Source organism: Dendropsophus ebraccatus, chromosome 4 (genome assembly GCF_027789765.1).
Source record: "Dendropsophus ebraccatus isolate aDenEbr1 chromosome 4, aDenEbr1.pat, whole genome shotgun sequence".
Lineage (NCBI taxonomy): Eukaryota > Metazoa > Chordata > Amphibia > Anura > Hylidae > Dendropsophus > Dendropsophus ebraccatus.
In genome coordinates, this window is record NC_091457.1 from 91,133,894 (window position 1) to 91,155,767 (window position 21,874).

At 45.1% G+C, this 21,874-nt stretch overlaps 2 protein-coding genes across 5 annotated transcripts in view; one reads left to right on the plus strand and one right to left on the minus strand.

The window, feature by feature from the left end:
- The window catches only part of ITFG1 (integrin alpha FG-GAP repeat containing 1), a 162,938-nt gene extending 158,567 nt beyond the window's left edge, over positions 1 to 4,371 (minus strand). For both annotated transcript variants that reach the window (XM_069966251.1, XM_069966249.1), the window contains exon 1: positions 4,121 to 4,371. In XM_069966251.1, coding sequence (XP_069822352.1) covers positions 4,121 to 4,313 — 193 coding nt within the window. In that variant the 5' untranslated portion in view covers positions 4,314 to 4,371. The remainder of the gene's footprint in view (positions 1 to 4,120) is intronic.
- The window catches only part of PHKB (phosphorylase kinase regulatory subunit beta), a 143,486-nt gene continuing 125,965 nt past the window's right edge, over positions 4,354 to 21,874 (plus strand). For 2 of the 3 annotated variants that reach the window (XM_069966247.1, XM_069966246.1), the window contains exons 1-3: positions 4,381 to 4,488; positions 7,561 to 7,717; positions 19,427 to 19,516. In XM_069966247.1, the coding sequence (XP_069822348.1) occupies positions 7,648 to 7,717; positions 19,427 to 19,516 (160 nt within the window). In that variant the 5' untranslated portion in view covers positions 4,381 to 4,488; positions 7,561 to 7,647. Of the gene's footprint in view, positions 4,489 to 7,560; positions 7,718 to 19,426; positions 19,517 to 21,874 lie in introns of all 3 variants that reach the window. The other variant, XM_069966248.1, reaches the window with a different exon arrangement.

Consider the following 21,874-nt stretch of genomic DNA (forward strand, 5'->3'; position numbering starts at 1 on the left):
GCCCGAACCCCCAGTGTCCTCCATAGACATATACAGTGCAAGGAAAGGAAGCAGTGGACTGAGGAGTCGCGTCCTGCGATTAAGGGGAGGGGGCGCTTTCTCCTCCTGTCACTTCTGTCAGGCCTTGAGGAGAAGAAGAAGATGAGATAATCCTCCAGCTGCCCACACAGCCTGCTAAACTCTGTGCTGTGCAGTCAGTATGTGTAAAGCGGCTGCAGGGTTATCTTCACAGGCCGTGCTTCCCTACAGTGTGGTGACCTGTGACCTCTGCACGGTCTGTGTGCGTCCTCCCTCCTCCTCTTTTACCTCCCTGTGCAGCCTCCAGGATCTTCTGTCTCTCTCTCTCCATGCCTCCCTGTGCCCCTGGTTTTTGAGTACGTAATATTACTTGTGCTCTCTGTCTGTCTGTCCCCTTTTTTGTTCTATCTATCTATCTCCTCTTTTTTTTTCTATCTCTTATCTATCAGATAGATAGATAGATAGATAGATAGATAGATAGATAGATAGGAAATAGATAGATAAAGAGTCCCACACCGCAGGCTCTCCTCAGAATCCCGCCAACGTCACTCACTCAATGTGATGTCTCACATGCCGCCGCTCAAAGAATTGACACGTCAATTATTTTAGCGGAGAGCAGAGGCGTGCAAGACATCACACCGAGTCAATGAGGATTCTGAGCGGAGGTCAGCCTGTTGTATCTTACTGGTTGTTCATTGGCGGGCCCCAAGGATCATTTCCTCTGGTGGGCCCCAGGTACCCCAGTCTGACACTGCTTGGATTGATTCATTTAAACATTGGTGAACTGTGACAGGCCGTGCGATCTGTACTGATATAGAATAGTAGCACTGTGCTGCATGCTTATATACAGAAAAAGAACACATCATACAGACTAAAGTATAATGAAGTGATACTGTGTAGCATCCATATAGCTTAAAGTGACTCTGTACCCAAAATCTAACCCCCCCCAAACCACTTGTACCTTCAGATAGCTGCTTTTAACCCAAGATTTGTCCTGGGGTCTGTTCGGCAGGTGATGCAGTTAATGTCCTAAAATACAACTTTTAAACTTGCAGCCCTGTGCCAAACTGGCATGGCCTAGAGTGTGTCTCTTCCCTAGGATTGCACCGCCTCTGCAACCCTTCTGCCCACTCACTATTTTATTACCTGAACACTGCACAGGTGTCTTAACGATCCAGCTCATGTGCAGTGTTCACACAGGAGATGAACAGGAGAAATTGTTCTAGGGGCATTCCTAATGACGAAGAGGGTGGGGAGGAGGGATGGAGGGGTGAAGCATTTCTAGGGCACAGACACTCTAGGCCACGCCAATTTGGCACAGGGCTGCAAGTTGTTTTTAAAAGTTGTTTTAAGGACAATAACTGCATCACCTGCCGAACAGACCCCAGGACAGATCTTGGATTAAAAGCAGCTATTTGATGGTACAAGTGGTTTGGGGGGGTTAGATTGTGGGTACAGAGTCGCTTTAAGAGAAGTGGTGATGTGCAGTGTTCATTCATACTAAACAAGAAAAGTGGTACTGTGTAATGTCCATTCCTGCAGTACAAGAGAACCGATACTGTACAGTACCACTCCTGCTGTCCTGTATGGGGTTACACTGCACAGTACCACTTCTGCTGTCCTGGATGGGGTGACAGCGCACAGTACTGTGCAGTGTCCCCTCATACAGGACAGCAGGAGTGGTACGGTGCTGTGTCCCCTCATACAGGACAGGAGGAGTAGTACTGTGCAGTGTCCCCTCATACAGGACAGCAGGAGTGGTACTGTGCAGTGTCCCCTCATACAGGACAGCAGGAGTGGTACTGTGCAGTGTCACCTCATACAGGACAGGAAAAGTGGTACTGTGTAGTGTCCCCTCACACAGGACAGGAGGAGTGGTACTGTGCAGTGTCCCCTCATACAGGATAGCAGGAGTGGTACTGTGCAGTGTCCCCTCATACAGGACAGGAGGAGAGGTACTGTGCAGTGTAACCCCATACAGGACAGAAGGAGTGGTACTGTGCAGTGTCACCTCATACAGGACAGCAGGAGTGGTACTGTGCAGTGTCACCAGATACAGGACAGGAGGAGTGGTACTGTGCAGTGTAACCCCATACAGGACAGCAGGAGTGGTACTGTGCAGTGTCACCTCATACAGGACAGCAGGAGTGGTACTGTGCAGTGTCACCTCATACAGGACAGCAGGAGTGGTACTGTGCAGTGTCCCCTCATACAGGACAGGAGGAGTGGTACTGTGCAGTGTAACCCCATACAGGACAGCAGGAGTTATATTGTGCAGTGTCCCCCTCATACAGGACAGCAGGAGTTATATTGTGCAGTGTCCCCCTCATACAGGACAGCAGGAGTGGTACTGTGCAGTGTCCCCCTCATACAGGACAGCAGGAGTGGTACTGTGCAGTGTCACCTCATACAGGACAGCAGGAGTGGTACTGTGCAGTGTCCCCCTCATACAGGACAGCAGGAGTGGTACTGTGTAGTGTAACCCCATACAGGACAGCAGGAGTGGTACTGTGCAGTGTCCCCTCATACAGGACAGCAGGAGTGGTACTGTGTAGTGTAACCCCATACAGGACAGCAGGAGTGGTACTGTGCAGTGTCCCCTCATACAGGACAGCAGGAGTGGTACTGTGCAGTGTCCCCTCATACAGGACAGCAGGAGTGGTACTGTGCAGTGTCCCCCTCATACAGGACAGCAGGAGTGGTACTGTGCAGTGTCCCCTCATACAGGACAGGAGGAGTGGTACTGTGCAGTGTCCCCTCATACAGGACAGCAGGAGTGGTACTGTGCAGTGTCCCCTCATACAGGACAGGAGGAGTGGTACTGTGCAGTGTCCCCTCATACAGGACAGCAGGAGTGGTACTGTGCGCTGTCACCTCATACAGGACAGGAGGAGTGGTACTGTGCAATGTAACCCCATACAGGACAGGAGGAGTGGTACTGTGCAGTGTAACCCCATACAGGACAGGAGGAGTGGTACTGTGCAGTGTCCCCTCATACAGGACAGCAGGAGTGGTACTGTGCAGTGTCACCTCATACAGGACAGCAGGAGTGGTACTGTGCAGTGTCCCCCTCATACAGGACAGCAGGAGTGGTACTGTGCAGTGTCCCCCTCATACAGGACAGCAGGAGTGGTACTGTGCAGTGTCCCCCTCATACAGGACAGCAGGAGTGGTACTGTGCAGTGTAACCCCATACAGGACAGCAGGAGTTATATTGTGCAGTGTCCCCCTCATACAGGACAGGAGGAGTGGTACTGTGCAGTGTCCCCTCATACAGGGCAGCAGGAGTGGTACTGTGCAGTGCCCCCTCATACAGGACAGCAGGAGTGGTACTGTGCAGTGTCCCCTCATACAGGACAGCAGGAGTGGTACTGTGCAGTGTCCCCTCATACAGGACAGCAGGAGTGGTACTGTGCAGTGTCACCTCATACAGGACAGGAGGAGTGGTACTGTGCAGTGCCCCCTCATACAGGACAGGAGGAGTGGTACTGTGCAGTGTCCCCTCATACAGGACAGCAGGAGTGGTACTGTGCAGTGTCCCCTCATACAGGACAGCAGGAGTGGTACTGTGCAGTGTCCCCTCATACAGGACAGCAGGAGTGGTACTGTGCAGTGTCCCCTCATACAGGACAGCAGGAGTGGTACTGTGCAGTGTCACCTCATACAGGACAGGAGGAGTGGTACTGTGCAGTGCCCCCTCATACAGGACAGGAGGAGTGGTACTGTGCAGTGTCCCCTCATACAGGACAGCAGGAGTGGTACTGTGCAGTGTCCCCTCATACAGGACAGCAGGAGTGGTACTGTGCAGTGTCCCCTCATACAGGACAGCAGGAGTGGTACTGTGCAGTGTCCCCTCATACAGGACAGGAGGAGTGGTACTGTGCAGTGTCCCCTCATACAGGACAGGAGGAGTGGTACTGTGCAGTGTAACCCCATACAGGACAGCAGGAGTTATATTGTGCAGTGTCCCCCTCATACAGGACAGCAGGAGTGGTACTGTGCAGTGTCCCTATGCCCACTTGTCCCAGGAGCTGACACACTGAGCCCAGACCCTCCTCCCCGACACAGCCAGTTTCCCGGCAGCCCCCTGAGACTCTCTCACCCCCTCTGACGATGAACAGATCAGTCTGTTTATCCGCGTTGAAGTCCCCGAAGGCCGCCAGCCATCCCCTGGCCTCTGAGCCCAGCACGTCCGCGGTGACATTTCTCAGGGAGGCTCGGAGCGGGGACACGGCACCGGCAAGGAGGACCAGGAGGAGTGGGAACGGACGGCGGAGGAGAGCGGACTCCCCCATCCCGGCTGTCAGCGGCGATACTGTGCTCACCAGTTCCGGGTTGCTGACGTCACTACGCGTCGACTACAGAGGCCGAGAAGGATCAGAATAGCGGCGCCGCGGCTGGACATGGCTCAGGTGCTAGCGGACGTGAGCTGGAAGGTGCTGGAGCTCCGGGCTCGGTCCAGGCGCTCAGGTGCGGGCATGAAGCCGTGGTTTGTGCCGTGTGACTCCCCTGACTCCCTGTGCACCCCGGTTACTGTATGTGTGGGGCCCCAGCATGTTGGCACCCTGTCCTGTGTGTGGAGTGGGGGTATGGTCAGAGCAGGGGGCACCCAGGTTCATGCCATTCTGCGCCTATGTGCCCCCTGCTGCTGGAGCCCTGTAAGGTGACTTTTGTGTTTTTTCTTGGTCACAAGTTTTCTGTTAACTAACAACACAGCAACTATCACCATGGAAACACATTACTGTGCGCCTTAGCGCTGCCCTAATACACGTTTGTGGTCCGCACAAGGACATCCAGGGCCCCTAGGGTGTAATAGGGTATCCTATGGCCGGCCTATGGGAATAACCCTGGGCTGTAAACGTCTGGCGCTGTTCTTCTCCTAGGCACCTAATGCCGCACACATACGCTTTTATGGCGGATGATTCACTGCTAGTCTGAGGTTTACACAGTTCTTGTGTCCCATACTATACCATGGATGACGGGGCCATGTAATGCTAACCAGTAGCCTCCATATGTAGCACATAGTCACATATGCATCATCTCAGCTCGGGGTAGATTGTGGTACCACAGGTAGACACCCCCTGGGCGCATTGTAAGCTTCCTTTATATAGATCCGTAATCTGTTATCTGACCCTTAATGTCACCATTGAGCCCCCATAAAATGGCGTCAGCTTTGAGAAGCATTAGACCTGTACAGGTTGTCAGCCCCTGGATGGACTGAAAGCGTGCAGAGATCTTACAAATAGTGAGAATGTTGAATACAGTAATATTACAAAGATATTATTCTGGGCGAGCCCTTTAGTTTTATGTGCACGCTCTGCGTTATGATGTGGAAATTCATTCATGTGCAATACATATTTACTGACACAATAATGGAAAGAAAGATTTCTCTAAACACCCTGGTAAGAGAAAGTTTTATAGTAACCGTGTACTTGCAGATCTATGTAGAATTGTGACTAAACATGACCGACTTAGCTCTGCTATGTTGTGAAGACGTTTTGTCTACAGGTCCATCTCTCGTGTTGTGAGGTTTTAATACCAGCAGCACTGACCCAATAGACCAGCAAAGTATACTGAGCTCATTGATCCAGCGATATGCCAGTACAGTGGGCACACACTCTGCCAGCTATTCAAAGTCGATTAGGAATTGGCAGATCCTGAAGTGAATGGATCTGTGATCTCACAGTTATCACCCCTCCCTGTTGTTGATGTATGTTATCTTTCTGCAGTGACCACATTGTTTCCTAACCTTCACTCAGCTATGGGTAAGCTCTGTGCACACACAAAGGCTGGTAGCATTGTATGGGGTGGTTACTGACCTCCAGTGTCAGTCATAGAGAGGAGCCTTACAGGTTGGCATGCACTATGAATAATTCTCCAGCTTACCAATAGACCTTGGCTCAATTCTTTCCCGTTTTTCAGACCCCTCTGCTTGGTCTCATTGACTGTGAACATATCTTTATATTCTAAGACAATGGAAACCTGTATATTTCTATCCAGTGTGAACAGTCATTAGTCTTCAGACTAGAGAGTTAAGACTAGTGTTGAGAGAACCTCTCAAAATGTTCGAGTTCTGCAATGTTATCTGAACCCAAATGCTCAGTGCTTGATTCCCTGCCACTGCAAGAGCTGGGTGCCAACTTATGCAGCTGCAGCGAATCAAGCACTGAGCGTTTTGGATTCAGATAATGTTGCACAACCCGAATATTTTGACAGGTTCGCGTAATACTAGTTAACCCCAATGCCGAACCTTTCCTGTAAGTAGCCTATATCCTCTTTGTGTGTGCCAAGCTTTACTCTATGCTGAATGACTTATAAATTTAGTGCAACATGATTGTTAATTTAGGGTGCGTTTACACAGAGAGATTTATCTGACAGATTTTGGAAGCCAAAGCCAGGAATGGATTTAAAAACAGGATAGACCCCAGTCTTTCCTTCATGACCTGATCTCTGTTTATAGTCTGTTCCTGGCTTTGGCTGTAAAGATCTTTCAGATAAATCAGTTTGTGTAAACGCACTATAAGTCCCTTCCATCCACATGTTCTTTTAGTGGTAACATGGCCATTATTAAATCATGTTTCAGGCCAGAGGGGAATACCCTTTAATTTCATGGTTATTGGGTAATAAGAGTGACATACAGCGTTTTTTATCAGGCTATCTTTTGGGAATATTCCTGACTTCTACACCTGGACAGTGTCGTAGGGAACTGTTACTGTTTATTGCAGATTATGCCAAAATTAGGAGTAGATCCTGATTTGAGCTTCATATTATTGACACAACATATTGATCAAACCTGTTGTGTGTGAATAAGTACATTTGTATGTACAGGGTTTTCAGGTGCATGTTTTGAGTCTGAGGCCCATAGAACAAGCAGAAGTAAAGCCAAATACATGAAGCGGAAAACACAGTATGTGTGATTGTACCCTAAAAGCATACACATGTCCACCCCCCACACCCAATCTCAGTGTTTCCTTTATGACCCGCTCTTTGTCTATAGTCTGTTCCTGGTTTTGGCTTAAAAAATCTGTCAGATAAATCTGTCTGTGTAAATGCACCATAAGTGAGAAGCAGGGGCTGCCATCTGTCTCTGTACGTGCTTCATTTTGCCCTCCTCCCTTTACAGGCAGGGTAGGCGTTTGGGTCAGTCTAGTGACTCCCAAAAAATTCTAAATTTTTTTTCTCTTATCATTCCATTGTTCCATGAAAGCAGTGGTCTGCAACCTGTGCTTCCGAAGCTGCCACTACTAGCAGTGCTGGGAGCTTCAGATTCATCCCACCATTGCTCTCAAGAGATAAGGGGCACATTCACCCTCATTTTAGGATACCCTATGGTGTAGAGCTGCTTAATGGCTTTGAATGGCAAGAATCCCAGTATCTTTTAACCGCAGCCACACTATGGTATCCTAACATGAATAGGCAATTCTCTTGTTTGTCTTTAGTAAACTATATTGTTGTGTCAGTAACACAAGTGTGATGTTTTTGTTTTTCTCTCTTACTGTCACCTTCTTGTGCTCCTCATTTTGCATATGTCTTCTTTAACAGCTGCTAACACTTTAATTTCACTGTAATTGCCCCTAACAACTACTAACCTGCTGCCAAATTGGGTTGAGACGTCTGTGGTTGGTCCCAATGCAGTCAAGTAAAATGGCGCAGCTGGTCGACAGGACCGTATCCATGTCGCCCACGTTCTTGCGATCAGGTGAGTGCTAATAATTCCTGCCAATGCATGTGATAGAATGCTGCATGTAAGACAATGTTGCAAGTCAGTGTTAGTAGGGATTGTCTTTTATGAGTTGTGTGGCTCACGGTTCTCATACACTTTAGAAAAGATGATGAAAATGGATGATTTAATTAAAACAATGAAGTATCTTATGAAATAGGCACAGTCATTTAGAAAAACATTTGATACGTCAGAAGGCCTTGTCAAAGATTTTGATCGCTTGGCGTCTCTGCTGAGACCTCACTGAGCAGGAGAATAAGCCAGAAGAATGGAGTGGTAGCATATTTCGCTCCCCAGCACATAGTGTCTCGGATAGCAGGTGAGTGCCACACACTACCGCTTGTTCTCCTCCTGATCGAAACCTTTGTCATGTCCCTGTGACACGTACTCTTTAAGGGGTAACCAGGATTAACAAAGCATAGTCACATTCTTCCAAAAACTGCTCTACATCCAGGTTGTGCATGGTATTACAACTTGTTCCACTTTAATAAAATTAAGCTGCAATCATGGATAACCATTTTAATAACAAACAATAGCAAACCGATGCAGGCCATCATTGTCTCGGAAAAAGAATGTGAAATTTTCAGCTAAAAATACCTTTTATCCAAGTGTGATCTTTAAGGAAAGAATGTTCTCAAAATTTTTCTAGAAAGTTTGTTTATTTATATATTTTTTTTGTGCGCAGAGTAAAGGCCCCATATACTGTATACTAAAGTCGCCAAATCCACCTCTGTAGGCAGATTTATCTGACAATATTAGGTGTATGGGGGCCTCCTGGCTCTCTGTTGAAGCTTTATGTTGTTGTAGATGAACTGTTGTTGGAGAGTCTGGAGCTCCCTATACACCTAATACTGCCAGTGTTGGTGTGTGGCAAGGCTGACAGCTATTGAAGGTGTATGGGCACCTGTGACCTAAAGCAGCCAATATGGCTGTGTCTGCGAAACAGTCCTTCATCAGATGATTGGGTGTTCAACAGTTGTTCAGCCATCAACCTACTTCTATCTGTGTGTATGGCCACCTTTGCCCTCTCCTTGAGGCATCTCATTCTGTTCATCTGTTGCTTAGTGATATCTATTTGTGTGAAAGCTGCATGAGAACCAAAATAGCTTCTGATACAGCTCATAAAGGTTGTCACACAGCTCTCCTAAACTATCACATTAACACATCTTTACACAGGACCAAGGTCTGTTTGGCGGGAAAAACTCAATGAGTGACATTAGATGGAATTATAATATTTTTCGAAAATACATGTAGAATACATATTAGAAGACAAGGGAGAGAGAAAAAAGCCAGGCAGCAGCGCTTCGTGTGATACCGTACAAACAAGTCAGTTAAAAATGCAAGGTGCTGATGGGGTGCTCACCTTCAAGCCCCTTGGGCTTTATGCATATCACCCAAATGGGTACCAGGTCTTCAGAAGATGCCAGGAAATGGTGCTTCGGTGGAGAGTGCAGGGCTGCAAGTCAACTAGGATAGCCCAAACGGGATGCTCCAAAGTGGGGGCCCGTGGGAATAAGGCTAGTCTAGGTACAAAAATGGTGCGTGGCTAATCCATAAATGTTAGCGCTGCCCAAAAGACTCCAAATAGAGGCTGAATAAAGTAAAAATATTTATTAAAAGTGCACAATATTTACGTGTTTTGAGGAACAGAGGTCCTCTTCATCAGAATAGCAGTGCATAAGTATTAGAAGGAAAATTTTGTGACAACCCCTCGGAGAACAATGACAGCTATACAGATTGTCATCCAGCTTTACTAGAAACAGATAGGGAAAATAGAAGTAAAATGTTGAGATCAACTCCTAATATCTTTTAAGCTTATCTATGTAAATATAGAACGATGAAGTCACAGTTTTCCTAAATCATTTAGGCTAGGTTCACATCTGTACTGGATGCTCCTTTTTCATGTTCTGTTGAAGATATCTGACTAAATAGAGCGGTGGCAGCACAATGTCAGTTCAGCTTACAAACACCATGCTGGAAACTAGACGGACGGCTGTTAAAGTCACTGAAGTCTGTCATCTTTCATTAGTGACCATCATGCAGTGATCAGCCAGCTCTGTTTTTACTGGAAAAGATAACAGAAAAAACAATGCAGATGAGAACCTAGCCTTACCCTGTAATGAAGTTATTTCCTGTATTATATGCTCCAGAGCTGCATTTACTATTTGTCTGGTGAAGTCACTGTGTGTACATGCATTACATATCCCATACATCCTGCATTATACTCCAGAGCTGCACTCACAATTCTGCCGGTGGAGTCACTGTGTATACATAAATTACAATAAGTATTCTGTATTGATTTTGAATTGCATCCTATGTTAGGGTATGTGCACAGTATGGAATTTGTGTGGATAACTTCCAGTGGCTTCCATCGCTTCCCCCCCCCCCCTCCACGCTACTCCTTGAACTTCCGCCGGTCCGATAGGCTCCCTTCTATCAACAGGCACGCGCGCGCCCGCCCATCGGGCCAGTGGAGATGCGGCAGGTGTATGCCAGGGAGAAGGAGCGAAATTACGTCTTCTCCCTGGCGTACGCCCTTGCCGTAACTTTCAAAAATGTCCCCCACTGTGTACATAACTGTAGGGATCTTCCCGGGGGAAGGTGTGTTTGGACACAGTTCACAGCAGACTTGTATTCATAAAAGAGCAGCTTGGCGTTTATTTGTAGCATAAACAGTCCAGCAAACAGAAATACAGCAGCACCAAACAAAAAAGGTCTTTCCCGTCTGGGCACTTACTGTAATAAGGATGAGGTTTAAAAAAGAAGGAAAAGTGTGCTTTGGAGGGAAATTTGAATGATCCAGGACGGCAGAAGAAAACTTGTAGGTAAAAATATGGTGGGTTTAATTCTTCACCAAAGGAGGTACAAATATCATATAAACAGGATATCAGTCATAAGAGAAATAAGGCAATAGTCTTACAAATGTCTTAGAATGTCTCTGTGGTTCAAGTCTCAGAGTCCCAAAAATGATGGGAATGTAGTCTCTTTCCAATGGTGACTGAAGATTTGGCTAGAGAACAAAGAACTTCCTTGGGTGAATTCCTGAGGTGGGGGCTAACAAACCCCAGATGTGCGTGGAGGCTTCTCTTGAAAGATGGTATACCAAAAGACCCCCTAACCAACTAACCTTCTAAGTCTATATACTCTCCTGACCGGGAAAATATATACACTTATGCCCAAATATGGTTACACCCAGTACAACTTATATCCCAAAAATGGTATACTGGCAAAGCTCCAAGTGGATTGGTCAAGCTGGACACGTAGCTATATCTCACTATGATCCATACATTACCCACGTGACCATTTAGACACGACCATATTAGGACTTCCAGTCATCCACCATTTTGGAGGTCAAGAAATTACTAGGTGAGAGTTCAGCCCTATACTCAATATGAGAGTGGAGAAGAGAATGAGACTGTAATACAGTGTAGATATATCTTGGATGATAATAATTTGGTTCCACTAATGCCAAAGATAATATGATCCATTCAGCCATTAATAAGGTTAGATGTTATAGATGGGGTTACAGGTTATTAGTTTTTTACACTTACTAACAGGTTTTCTGGTTATCTGACACTGTATAACATGGCGTCTTTCGCCTGGGTATCGCAGGGTGTATTTTAGCTCCAGCAGTAGCTGCGTTCACAGCTTCCACAGCAGCCACCTGCAGGCTCTGCAGAGCCTTTACCTTCTCGGGCTCATCAGAGCTCACCTGATCCCAAAACCCAATATGAATCGGGGAAGGGAATGACAGGTCACACTACCAAACCTACCTGCCATTCCATGTAAATCCAGGCCCGGCAACAATAAATAATAACTCGGCAGCATAACACTGCTGAGCAACAGATCCCTCCTGGACTTACCATCTCACACTGCGTAGCAACCTAGGTGAGATGTACACCCCCTCCAACACTTCTCCAGTGTCATGTCTACAATACATAGTCCATTATCCTATACTACATTATGGGATCGGTGTTGTTTTTTTCACCAGGCTCTGTGTAGTGATGTGATTTAGAATAATCTTTTTTTCCATCAAGAGCGCTTTGAGTGTACCCTCTATAGACATTAGATTGGATGGAGAAGGGCTGACAACTCAATGTTAGATCTTCTCTGTTATGGTGGGATCCTGAGGACACGCTGACCGTGAATGGTTGATGTGTCGAATGTTATATTAAGCTGCTCTATTCACATGTGACTTTGCTCGATCTTTTGAAGGTGAAAGATCAATATCCTCAAAATAGTCCCTTGGTGCCGTGTGATGTTTCACTTACCCCCTGCCAGGAGGAGGCAGGGGAAAGGCATTGGGCTCTTCTCAGAGGAGGACACAGTCTGGACATTCCAGGCCCCTGACCTGACTGCTGCCAGCTGACCTCTGTGACTTCTTGGTTTCTCTCTGACTACTCTGTTGACTACTTTTAGAAAAGTTGTTCAGTTTTGTGGATTAGCAGCATTGTCACCTGTTTGATGCTGTGCAAATCATGTGCAGCTTGAAACAGAGTTTAGTAATACAGACAGCTATGACTTTTTATGAAATTCTTTTAAAAACATGGGCTTGTCATTGGTGTGGTCTCCAGTAATCGCTCCCCACCTCGCGCGCAATGAAAGAGAGAATACCTATGAGTGTTTGACTCTACCTCCTTATACCTTGTGGGAGTTATTCCTTTAAGACAGACCCCTTTTTATAGTTTTATTTACCAGATTACACATCCTGAGGACAGCATGGCTTGGGCCAGATAACACTGAGCTCTGCTACAGCGGACAGACTGCTAGGTACACCTGTATATATATATCGGTGTAAGCACACATATTAGAAGGAGTCAGCATCTTATTCCTGTACCTTATTATCTGGATATTGCTCTGCCTCGTCCCTGAATATCCTGGATCTTTTCCTTGGGGACCTGTGTCCATTTCTAGGGTGAATTATTCAGGGCAGGATGTTCTGGCGCAGTAATGTCTGCCCGCCGGTTATGTGCAGCTTATAGTAATTACCAGTGAGGAGTCAGTGGCTGGGTCACACCTGCCACAGCATTCGTCCCCCTCCTGACTATAAACCACTTTGTGCAACTGAGAAATTGCCTATTTGTACATAGTTTATTGTATTTCTATCATTGCATGTTCTGTATCTACATACATTAATTAGCATTTTTATTAATAAGGGGAATCGCACAGCGTGATACTCAAGGAGAAGCTTGCTTCAGCCCAGGTAGATGTTGCATGATTCATGATGCAGCGCAAGGCAAGGAAGCTTTGCATCAGCCTTATTTGTAGACGCACACAAATCAATGGTATAAGTGAATATTTAATATATTGTATAGAGTTAATATGTACACGTTTCTCCACCTATTATAGTCTTCTCTTATTTTGTGCTCTTGCGCAGGGCATAAAATTTTACGCATCATTTATGCAATTTACATCGGCTGTGTCATTTTTTTATTTTGCCCTTACCCCACTTTAGCTTGTTAGCAGCAATTCAGTACTTCGTGGGACCCATTACTTCGTGTAACCCACCACTTACTTAGAAACTGCTGCTTCTTTCATTTCTTCTCATTTTGTATAGGTTCGGTTGCCGGTATGAAGTGCATGGGGCTCTCTCGACTGACCGCCAATAGATTATGTCGGTAGAAATAGGGGTCGGGTGTGATGGAAAGTCACTGCCTGACCATTTTGTTCTGCAGCTCTAGCTGCATCTTAACCCTCCCCATAGAGAGCACTGGATCGCTTATCATGCAGAACGTTCCTGTGTATGGGAAGGACTGGAGTGATATATGACGTCTGAACGATTATTTGGCTGTTTGTTATTGAAGGTGTGTTGCCATATAACAAAAGGAGTATGTGCCAGAGAGTCAAGGGAAAAAAAGTCTTGTGCATATACTACTAGCAAGCAGCCCAGCCATGGTTCCATCCCATGAAATTAAAAGAATCAGAAATAGCTGTGTACTGTGGAGGGGACTCTAAGGGGCTGTGGTAACAGCAGAGGTGGTTGCGACAATTCACTACTCACCAATCACCAGTTACCCGGTGTCGAAGGTTCCGGGCTCCGTGGTCTTCATGTTCGGTAAAATGCATTAAAATCCTGCAGGCGACACAGCGGGAGAGCTGTCAACTAGTCATCTGGGATGTGACTATTCACGGCTCTGTCGTGCCAGCGCACTCTGCCATGCACGTGGGATTAAAATGCAGTTTACAGGACATAAAGACCACGAAGCTTAGAACTCCTGACGTCGAAGACCCGGCTGCGAGATGTGTGCATGGGTGTTATGGGAGATTATGGGAGATGTGTTATGGGAGCCCAATCAGTACAAATACTATGCAAAGGGAACTTGTCTCCAAGACAATGCTATGTAATCTATTGAGGAAGAGCTGCTGCTCTATAACATAATGCCTATAGCTTAGGTAAGGTAAGATTTTTATGGTGACTGGTTCCCTTTAATGTACCCAAATCATGCAGGTTTAAAAAAACCTTTATTTTCTGTGGAATGCATTGTCCTTGCTTTCTGTTCTAATTTCAGTTATTTAAAGATCCCATGTACCCATCTTGCCTCCACCTAACGTTAGGTGAAAAGTGAAGCCCTGATAGAGGGCACAGTGTTAAGGTGAAGCCATTAATCTAGAATGTTCTGTGGGTCACTATGCAATGACATCCTGTATTATGCCGCTGTGGAACACTCACCAGAATCTGCTTGCTCAGGAAAGTAAAGGGATCTTAAGATTCATAGGGCTCGTGTTGTTCAGTGAAAGAGTGAGCATTGTATGTGCTTGTCTGTCTAGATACAAGTCATACATTTATTGCTTCAATCAAGCTCGCATTTAAGTTGTCACTCAGCTTTTTTAAAAATCCATGTCTGCCACATCAACTAAACTAGGTAAACGCATAGCATACGTAAGAACCTCTGCATTATTTTCTAATAAGAGATTACTCTGAAATATTTATATGCCAAAAAGAAAAAAAATGTGAGTAATACACAACTTTTACATTCTCGTGTGCCTTCATCTTTTTACAGGTCATCTGATCTCTTTCCTTGTCTCCTGTTCTTTAAGGTCACATGTTGCTTTTATCCTCTCTGCCCCATTGACAGAATCCATAATTTCCATATTTTTCCTCATTACCGCACTGTCCAAATTCTAAAGTATCTTCTTAAAATCACATTTTATCCAACAACAAAGCAATTATGTCTGTAAATCCCCCTGCTGACATGAGATGCCTATCACCCCGCTGCACACAGGGAAGTGTGAATTATGTGACATTCAATTAGACCAGGGACCTTACCATTCAGACTTTTAATAGCGTCTGTGAGTAAAGCTGCACTGTCCTGCCTGTCATCCCCACACATTAGATCAGTTGTACCTTATTACACATTTGATTATAGCCTTATTTTCATGAAAGAAGCACATACATTTTATATATGATACATCTTACTTTCTTTTAAAGAGGGTCAGAATGTTGGTTTTCTGGTACAGAGCTCCAAATCCCCTGCATAGTTATTTGATAAACTTCCGTGCAGCCAACAGTAAGGACTTATTTTCACATTCCTTATAGCATGGACTCCACAGACAAGTAAGCACTGTAGGTGGACTACAATTCCAAGAGTGGGGAAAGTGTTTAAATCTCCACTTGACTGTAATTACACAGCTGTGCGGCTGTTTCTTTGCAGTGCCGTGAAGGTTTGCTTGCGGAATTCCGGGTGCTCCTATAGATTTCTATGGGGGTGTCTGTGCTGGAATTCTAGATGAAAATAGGACAGGATTTATCAAATCCTATTTTCCAGAATGGATACCCTTCAGGAAAAATACTGAAAGATGTCTGTGACTAATGTAACCTTATGGGACTGGAAATCGTCTGGATTTCTTGGTCGTGTGAAGGGGGTCTATTGAGTATAGTATATAAATAATATTCAGTATGCTCCCCCTATTGGTAGTCAGTAGCTAGGCTAGGGACAGTACTTATTGGAAGAACCAGGGACTGCATTCATGCTTCCTCTTTTCTTTGCTCTCTGTTTAGTTATTATTGTGTCTTGAGCTGAAGACCTAAGTAATCTGAAGAATATCTGGCCCCAAATATATGTATGGTTATACCTCGGTTCCCGAATGCCTCTGTGTTCGAACACACTTTGGTAATCAAACTAAATTTCCCCATTTTGTTCAGTATCCAAACAAAATCATGGGAGAAAACTGTCAGCTGAGCGGGGGCTGTTTAAACACTGCACCAGCTACTTGAATTTGGTGCCATCCAGTCGGCATTGGAGGGGGACGGCAGCGGTGAACGGGTCTCAGAGGGTCAAGAAGGCCGGCGGAGGTGATCCCAGGGAGGGTTGGTGGTTGTTTTCTGTGCAGCCACAGGTACATAGATATATCAATCTTAATGCCTGCAGTACCCCTTTAAATACCAACATTTTCAAAGTAGATGCACCAAAATTGTAACAAGAAGGGGCATGGCTGAAAAGTATAAAACTTGATTTACTAAACTTATAGGAAAGGGGTGTAATTCATATTTACACTGGAAAAAGTGGAACACTTGATAATGTATGAAATTTATTAGGATAGTTAATGCAGAAAGGTATTAACCAAGCAAAGATTATTACTCTGTAGTCATGATACCACAGGTAATAGTAATTTCACCCCAATATGTGAACATGGCCTCAGGATGCAATATTAATCAGATTTTTATTACCATTAAAATAGTGTTGACCCCCTCCAAATGAGCGGACGTTGTTTTGTTATGTATTCTGGTGACATTGCCTCCTGTGTGAGCTTTGCTTGGCATCTGCCTCGGTGACTGATGGACAGAGACAGCTTTGTCTCCCCATAGTTAATATTCAGGTGTCTCGGTGAGGAATGACTGTGTTTTAGTGAAGTGAGCGTTGTGTCGCTTCTCTGTGGGGAGCTAATAATAACTGTTTGTTGTTTTATCTGTTTGTATTTTATGGTTCTTGCTCTTGTCATGCGTTGAGATGAATGGTCTGTGGTTAGTGTAGAAGGGGAGTGCACAGTCTTGGGTGGAAAGACATTACAAGGACGCTGTGCGCTGATGTGATCTGGTGACGGCTTCTCTTCTCACCTGTGTTTTCCTTGTCACCTTAAAGTGGACATGCTACTGTAGTCACTTATACAGTTGTTCCCTGACCCCATTCCTAGTACCTATCAAAAAAATTGGGCACTCACATGGTTTATGATCACCTGGTTCACTGCTTGACTTACAGTCTGTATTATACTCCAGAGCTGCGTTCACAGTTCTGCAGCTTCATAGCTCATATATTCTTGCATTACATGCTGTTTCTGTGTAGATAAACTTGGTGACAGTTTCCATTACCATCAAGCAGATTAGTTAGTGCAACTCTGGAGTTTTAGATAGAAGTATCTATCCTGCTGATATTTCACTGTAGTACAGGGGGCTCTGCAGATGAAGGGAAGTTTGTTACCTTCATCCTCAGTGCTGTTTCCGTGTAGTTAGCAGTTTAATTCATATGCTAATTAGCTGTTTTGGTGACGCCAGTGCACCAAACTGCCCCTTCTAATTAACAAGAGCAGAGCGGGTCGGCCAGGGGCGGATAACTATTAAACTGCTGGCACATTTGGGTGTGCTCGCTTTCCAGTTAGCCATAATGCCTCGGCGCTGTACTTTACACTGTGAGTACAGGCTATTTTGTTGGAACGCTATTCACTGAATAGCGGCTGTGCAAAATAGACCTGTCAATTTTTTGTGCGGCTACATAGTATACACCACGGCGGGTGTTCTTACATACTTCAGTGCAATCGAGCAGTGTTAGTTAACAACGTCCATTGTTGCAAGCTGCAATAATGGACGTTGTTTTGCTAACATATACAGCGTGTGAACAGAAACCTTACACATGCTTTATTAAATAGGTTCACTCTGCAATCTTATAAAAAGGATCTGTTGTGCATTGCATTATAATTTGTTTTGCGGTATACAGTAGTGTTGTTGTTTACACTTTGTACATAGAGAATGCATTGTGAACCAAGCCTAAAACATTTACCAAAATGACTGCTTCATGCAGAAAACGAATAGAAACTGTACTGTCCGAATGGAGATATATTTCATAGAATATCTCACAATGTTCTCTAGTTGTTGCAAAACTAACACTCCCAGCTTGCACTTCTTATACTATACTTAGTAGTTTTGCAACAGCTACAGCGCCACAGATTACTTCAGGAGCCTTACAGCGGGGATAGCCATGGTGGCAGAGCAGCAGTGAGATGCAGGGTTCAGGATCAGACAACCAAGAACGGTAGAAGGGCATAGTTGAGAATACAGCTCTGGATGTGACTAGAGTATATGATATAACGGCAGGTATTTACTACTGTAGGTTCGTTCTTTGGAGTCAGGAGTGGAGCTATGTTGTAACCTTTTTATCCTTAAGAAGCTGCTGTAATCCTCCAGAACACATGGTGATTGTGCTCAGTGTGGTGGAGAATCACGGGCACCTTCTACACCTTGTTGAATTAGTTCCAGGCTTTTTCCCGTCGTCTAATTTGACTGTCAAGCTGGGCACGGAGTCAAGTTTACTTTAAGCCGTCAGATGTTTGTTGCTAGGAAGCCTGTCTGCGATTTGTGCCGAAATTAAAAAGGCAATTAAAATATTAATAGAAAGGCTTTAATTCCTTCAGAGCTAATGAAGCGCTGCATTTTTATTAGGTGAGCGTCTCTGCAACGGAATATTAATTTACTCCTAGCAGCGAGCACACATTCCCGGTATGAATTAAAACAGAAATCTCCTGTACGTTATCAGTAAAGGATTTGGTTTGTTGTATCTCACGGCTTCTGGGTATTTGTCACTTGGACTGGGGAAATCTGCTTATCAATTTCAGTTATATTTTGGTTGCTATGTATGTTGAGTTGCCCACTTAGGCTGTGTTCACACATTGCATTACTGATTGTGCTGTTTATGCAGCAGCTTCACCAAAATTGCTGCAAAAATGCATAAAAAATGCAGGATGTAAACACAGCCTATGACTCTAGACTCATCCCGAGCAGCATGTAGAATTCTGTAGCACCCACTGCTAGCGCATTTACACATAGCATATACACTGCTGGTTTGATGCTTTGCTTTTTATGGTGTTATTTATGTATATTGATTTGTACAGCGTAAAACCTGCAACATTAAGCTATGCAGTTGGGCACTGCAATAACTTCCAAAGCCCAGAAACACTTTGTTCTAGCCATCATAGTTACCAACACCCAGATCCCACCCCCCCAGCTATACCACCTGGGCACTTAAAATCTGTAGTGATTATAATTTGTTGTGTTGCATCCCGGGAGATGTAGAATTTACAGCAGCAATAAAGTGTAATTTTACTCAAGATCATTAGAAAATAACACAAAAAACATGTAAACAGGTGATGGTCATTAAAAGAAGTCTTTATGACAAGTATTGTAGAGAACAGTGAATGGTGGGAGTTCAAATGACAGAGCTGGTGCTTTAGAGCCAAACTGCTGTTACCAATGGCAACCAGCAAAATTCTGATTGCAGCTCTGGATTAAAAAAAAAAAACCTGAAATATGTACAAAAGTTATCTGCAAAGTCACATAGAGATGACATAGATCTCTAGTGGAGGCCAGATCTGACATCATCGGTGCATGCAATGACAAGGCAGTTTGTTATGATGGTGCATGGACATAACTTGTAATACTTCTCTCCTTTTACTGATTTTTCCTAACCCTTTTTCTTTTAGGCTCGGTTTATGAACCCCTAAAAAGCAGTGACCTCCCCCGACCAGACAATGAAAGCTTGTGGGATAAACTGGACCGATACTACAGAATTGGTAAATGTTCACCCCAAACCTAATATAGATTTAACAGGACACCCAATAATCCAGAATGAATTGCACTATACATCAGAGTTGTTCAAAATGAGGAGCAGGGGACAGATTTTGGGTTGGTGTGTTAGGCTGGGTTTACATATATAAGTTGGCATCAGTTGCGTTTTTTGCCTAAAAACTGACCACAACTGATGTCACAACTGATGCCAAAAATGCATTAGTTGTGATCAGTTTTTCTATCCGTCTTTTCATTAAAAACCATCAGTTGCCATCAGTTTCCATCAGTTGTCACAAGTTGCGCTCATCAGTTGACATTTTTTTCCCCAGTATGTTTTCCTGTCATTTTCAATGGGATTTGCGGGGGAGCGCACGGGGGCTATATACTAAATTGGGGGAGCTCACAGGGGGGCTATATACTACAAGGGGAGAGCGCACAGGGGGGCTATATACTACAAGGGGAGAGCGCACAGGGGGGCTATATGGGAGGGGGAGAGCGCACAGGGGGGCTATATGGGAGGGGGAGAGCGCACAGGGGGGCTATATGGGAGGGGGAGAGCGCACAGGGGGGCTATATACTATTGGGGGAGAGCGCACAGCAATGCTGTATACTAATTGGGGGAGAGCACACAGGGAAGCTAAATATTACTGGGGGGGGGCAACAGGGGGGCTATATACTACTGGAGGAGAAACAGGGGGGGTGATATACTACTGGGGGACCAAGGGGGGGACTATAGGGGAGGGGGAGAGCACACAGGGGGAGATATATGTTTATTTTGTGTACTATTTGCCTGAACGCCGGATGCCAGAGCCGAACGGCATGCGTCCTGCCCGGCGAGGCATCCGGCGCTCTATTAGATTGAATTGGTGCGGCACCGCATCACCGGAGCGGCGGTCCGCCAGGACGCTGCAAGATGCGTCCTAACGCACCGACGGTCCGGCGATGCGGCGGCCACTAGTTCACCGCCGCACATTTTGAACGATCCCATTGAAAACAATGGGATCAGTTCAAAGATGCGTTTCCCTCGCCGCCGCACCGCCGGACATATGTAAACTCGGCCTTAATGGAGGCTCTGGTTGGTAGGTTCTCTACTCGTACAACGAGTTACCAAGCTGCCTTACAGTAAGATTGTCTTCAGTCACAGCTCGGCCTTCATTTCTCATATTTCTGTGGTAAAATGAGAGCCAGGCTCTGACTGGTTGCTTAGCATTTTGCTGCGATTCAATACTTGTCTGTCTCTGTTATAGCAGGCCTCTTCATCTGCTCAGGTAACACCTACTTTCTAGAAAGTTTTGAGGCATTGATGAAATGGAGCTGAGGACATTTGTGACTTTGGAGAAGACTATCTATCAGAGCACATCTGACGGCACTTGGCACTTAAGTGCGGCAGCCTCTCATTTTCCTCTGAACACTGAAATTGCCTTTCTATCCTTCGGGTCAGTGTGTTCTGCAGTCACATTGCTCATCGGCGGTCACATGAAATAAATGCATGATTGCTATCCCTGTGTAGTTCTGGCTTTCTGCTAAACGCTGCACACAACAAATCATTCCCACAAATAAAAATGCATCTTGAAGTGTAATTTCACCTCCCGGTTACTGATGCGATCTGAGGGCAGGTGGTGGCGGTGTCTATTACTCTTGTGTGCAAGGTGTAATACTGACCATAATGATTGGCATGTCATTCTGTCTTTAAAATGTAAAGAGCAGATTCAGTTATAGGCAAATGAAGCCCAATCAATGAGTAGGGAACCGTTCTGCATCTTAGAATAGATTTTGAGGTGAATTTGTTAAAAGGTGGCATTTAATGTCAGAGTAAGGTGCCCCTCATTTATTAAAGGGCACCGGCCTGTTACTATTTATTGCATTAATGGTTGGCATGACACAAGGAGCTTTCTTCAATATTTTAATTAGAGATAAGCAGCGTCAATGTAGCTTCACTTATCTCTGTATATTCTGTCAGTTTCTCACAACAGGATGTAATGTTTCTGCAGACAGGTCAATGTAAATTTCCCCTGACTATTAGTATCCAGTGGGCATACTAACCTGTATAACTTTCTGTAATGTCAGGTTGACACTGAATGAACATTAGTTTGAGAAGGCTTTAGTGCTGCCCCTCACACCAATGGTGCTTTCCCCAGGCTGCGGCTGTCTCTGGGTAAACAAGAGTCTGCGAGCTGTGTAATAACCTGTCTTGAGGTTTGGATGTAATCAGCGCATATTGTGAGAGTCTCGGGGTTGGCGCTTTAGCTCATTCTGACAACTCATTATCGAGAATTATAAACTGCAATTAAGAAGTAATTTGAAGAATGTTCAATCTTTCCCCACATTCACAGACCAGCCGCCATGTAAATCTATAATTGCCG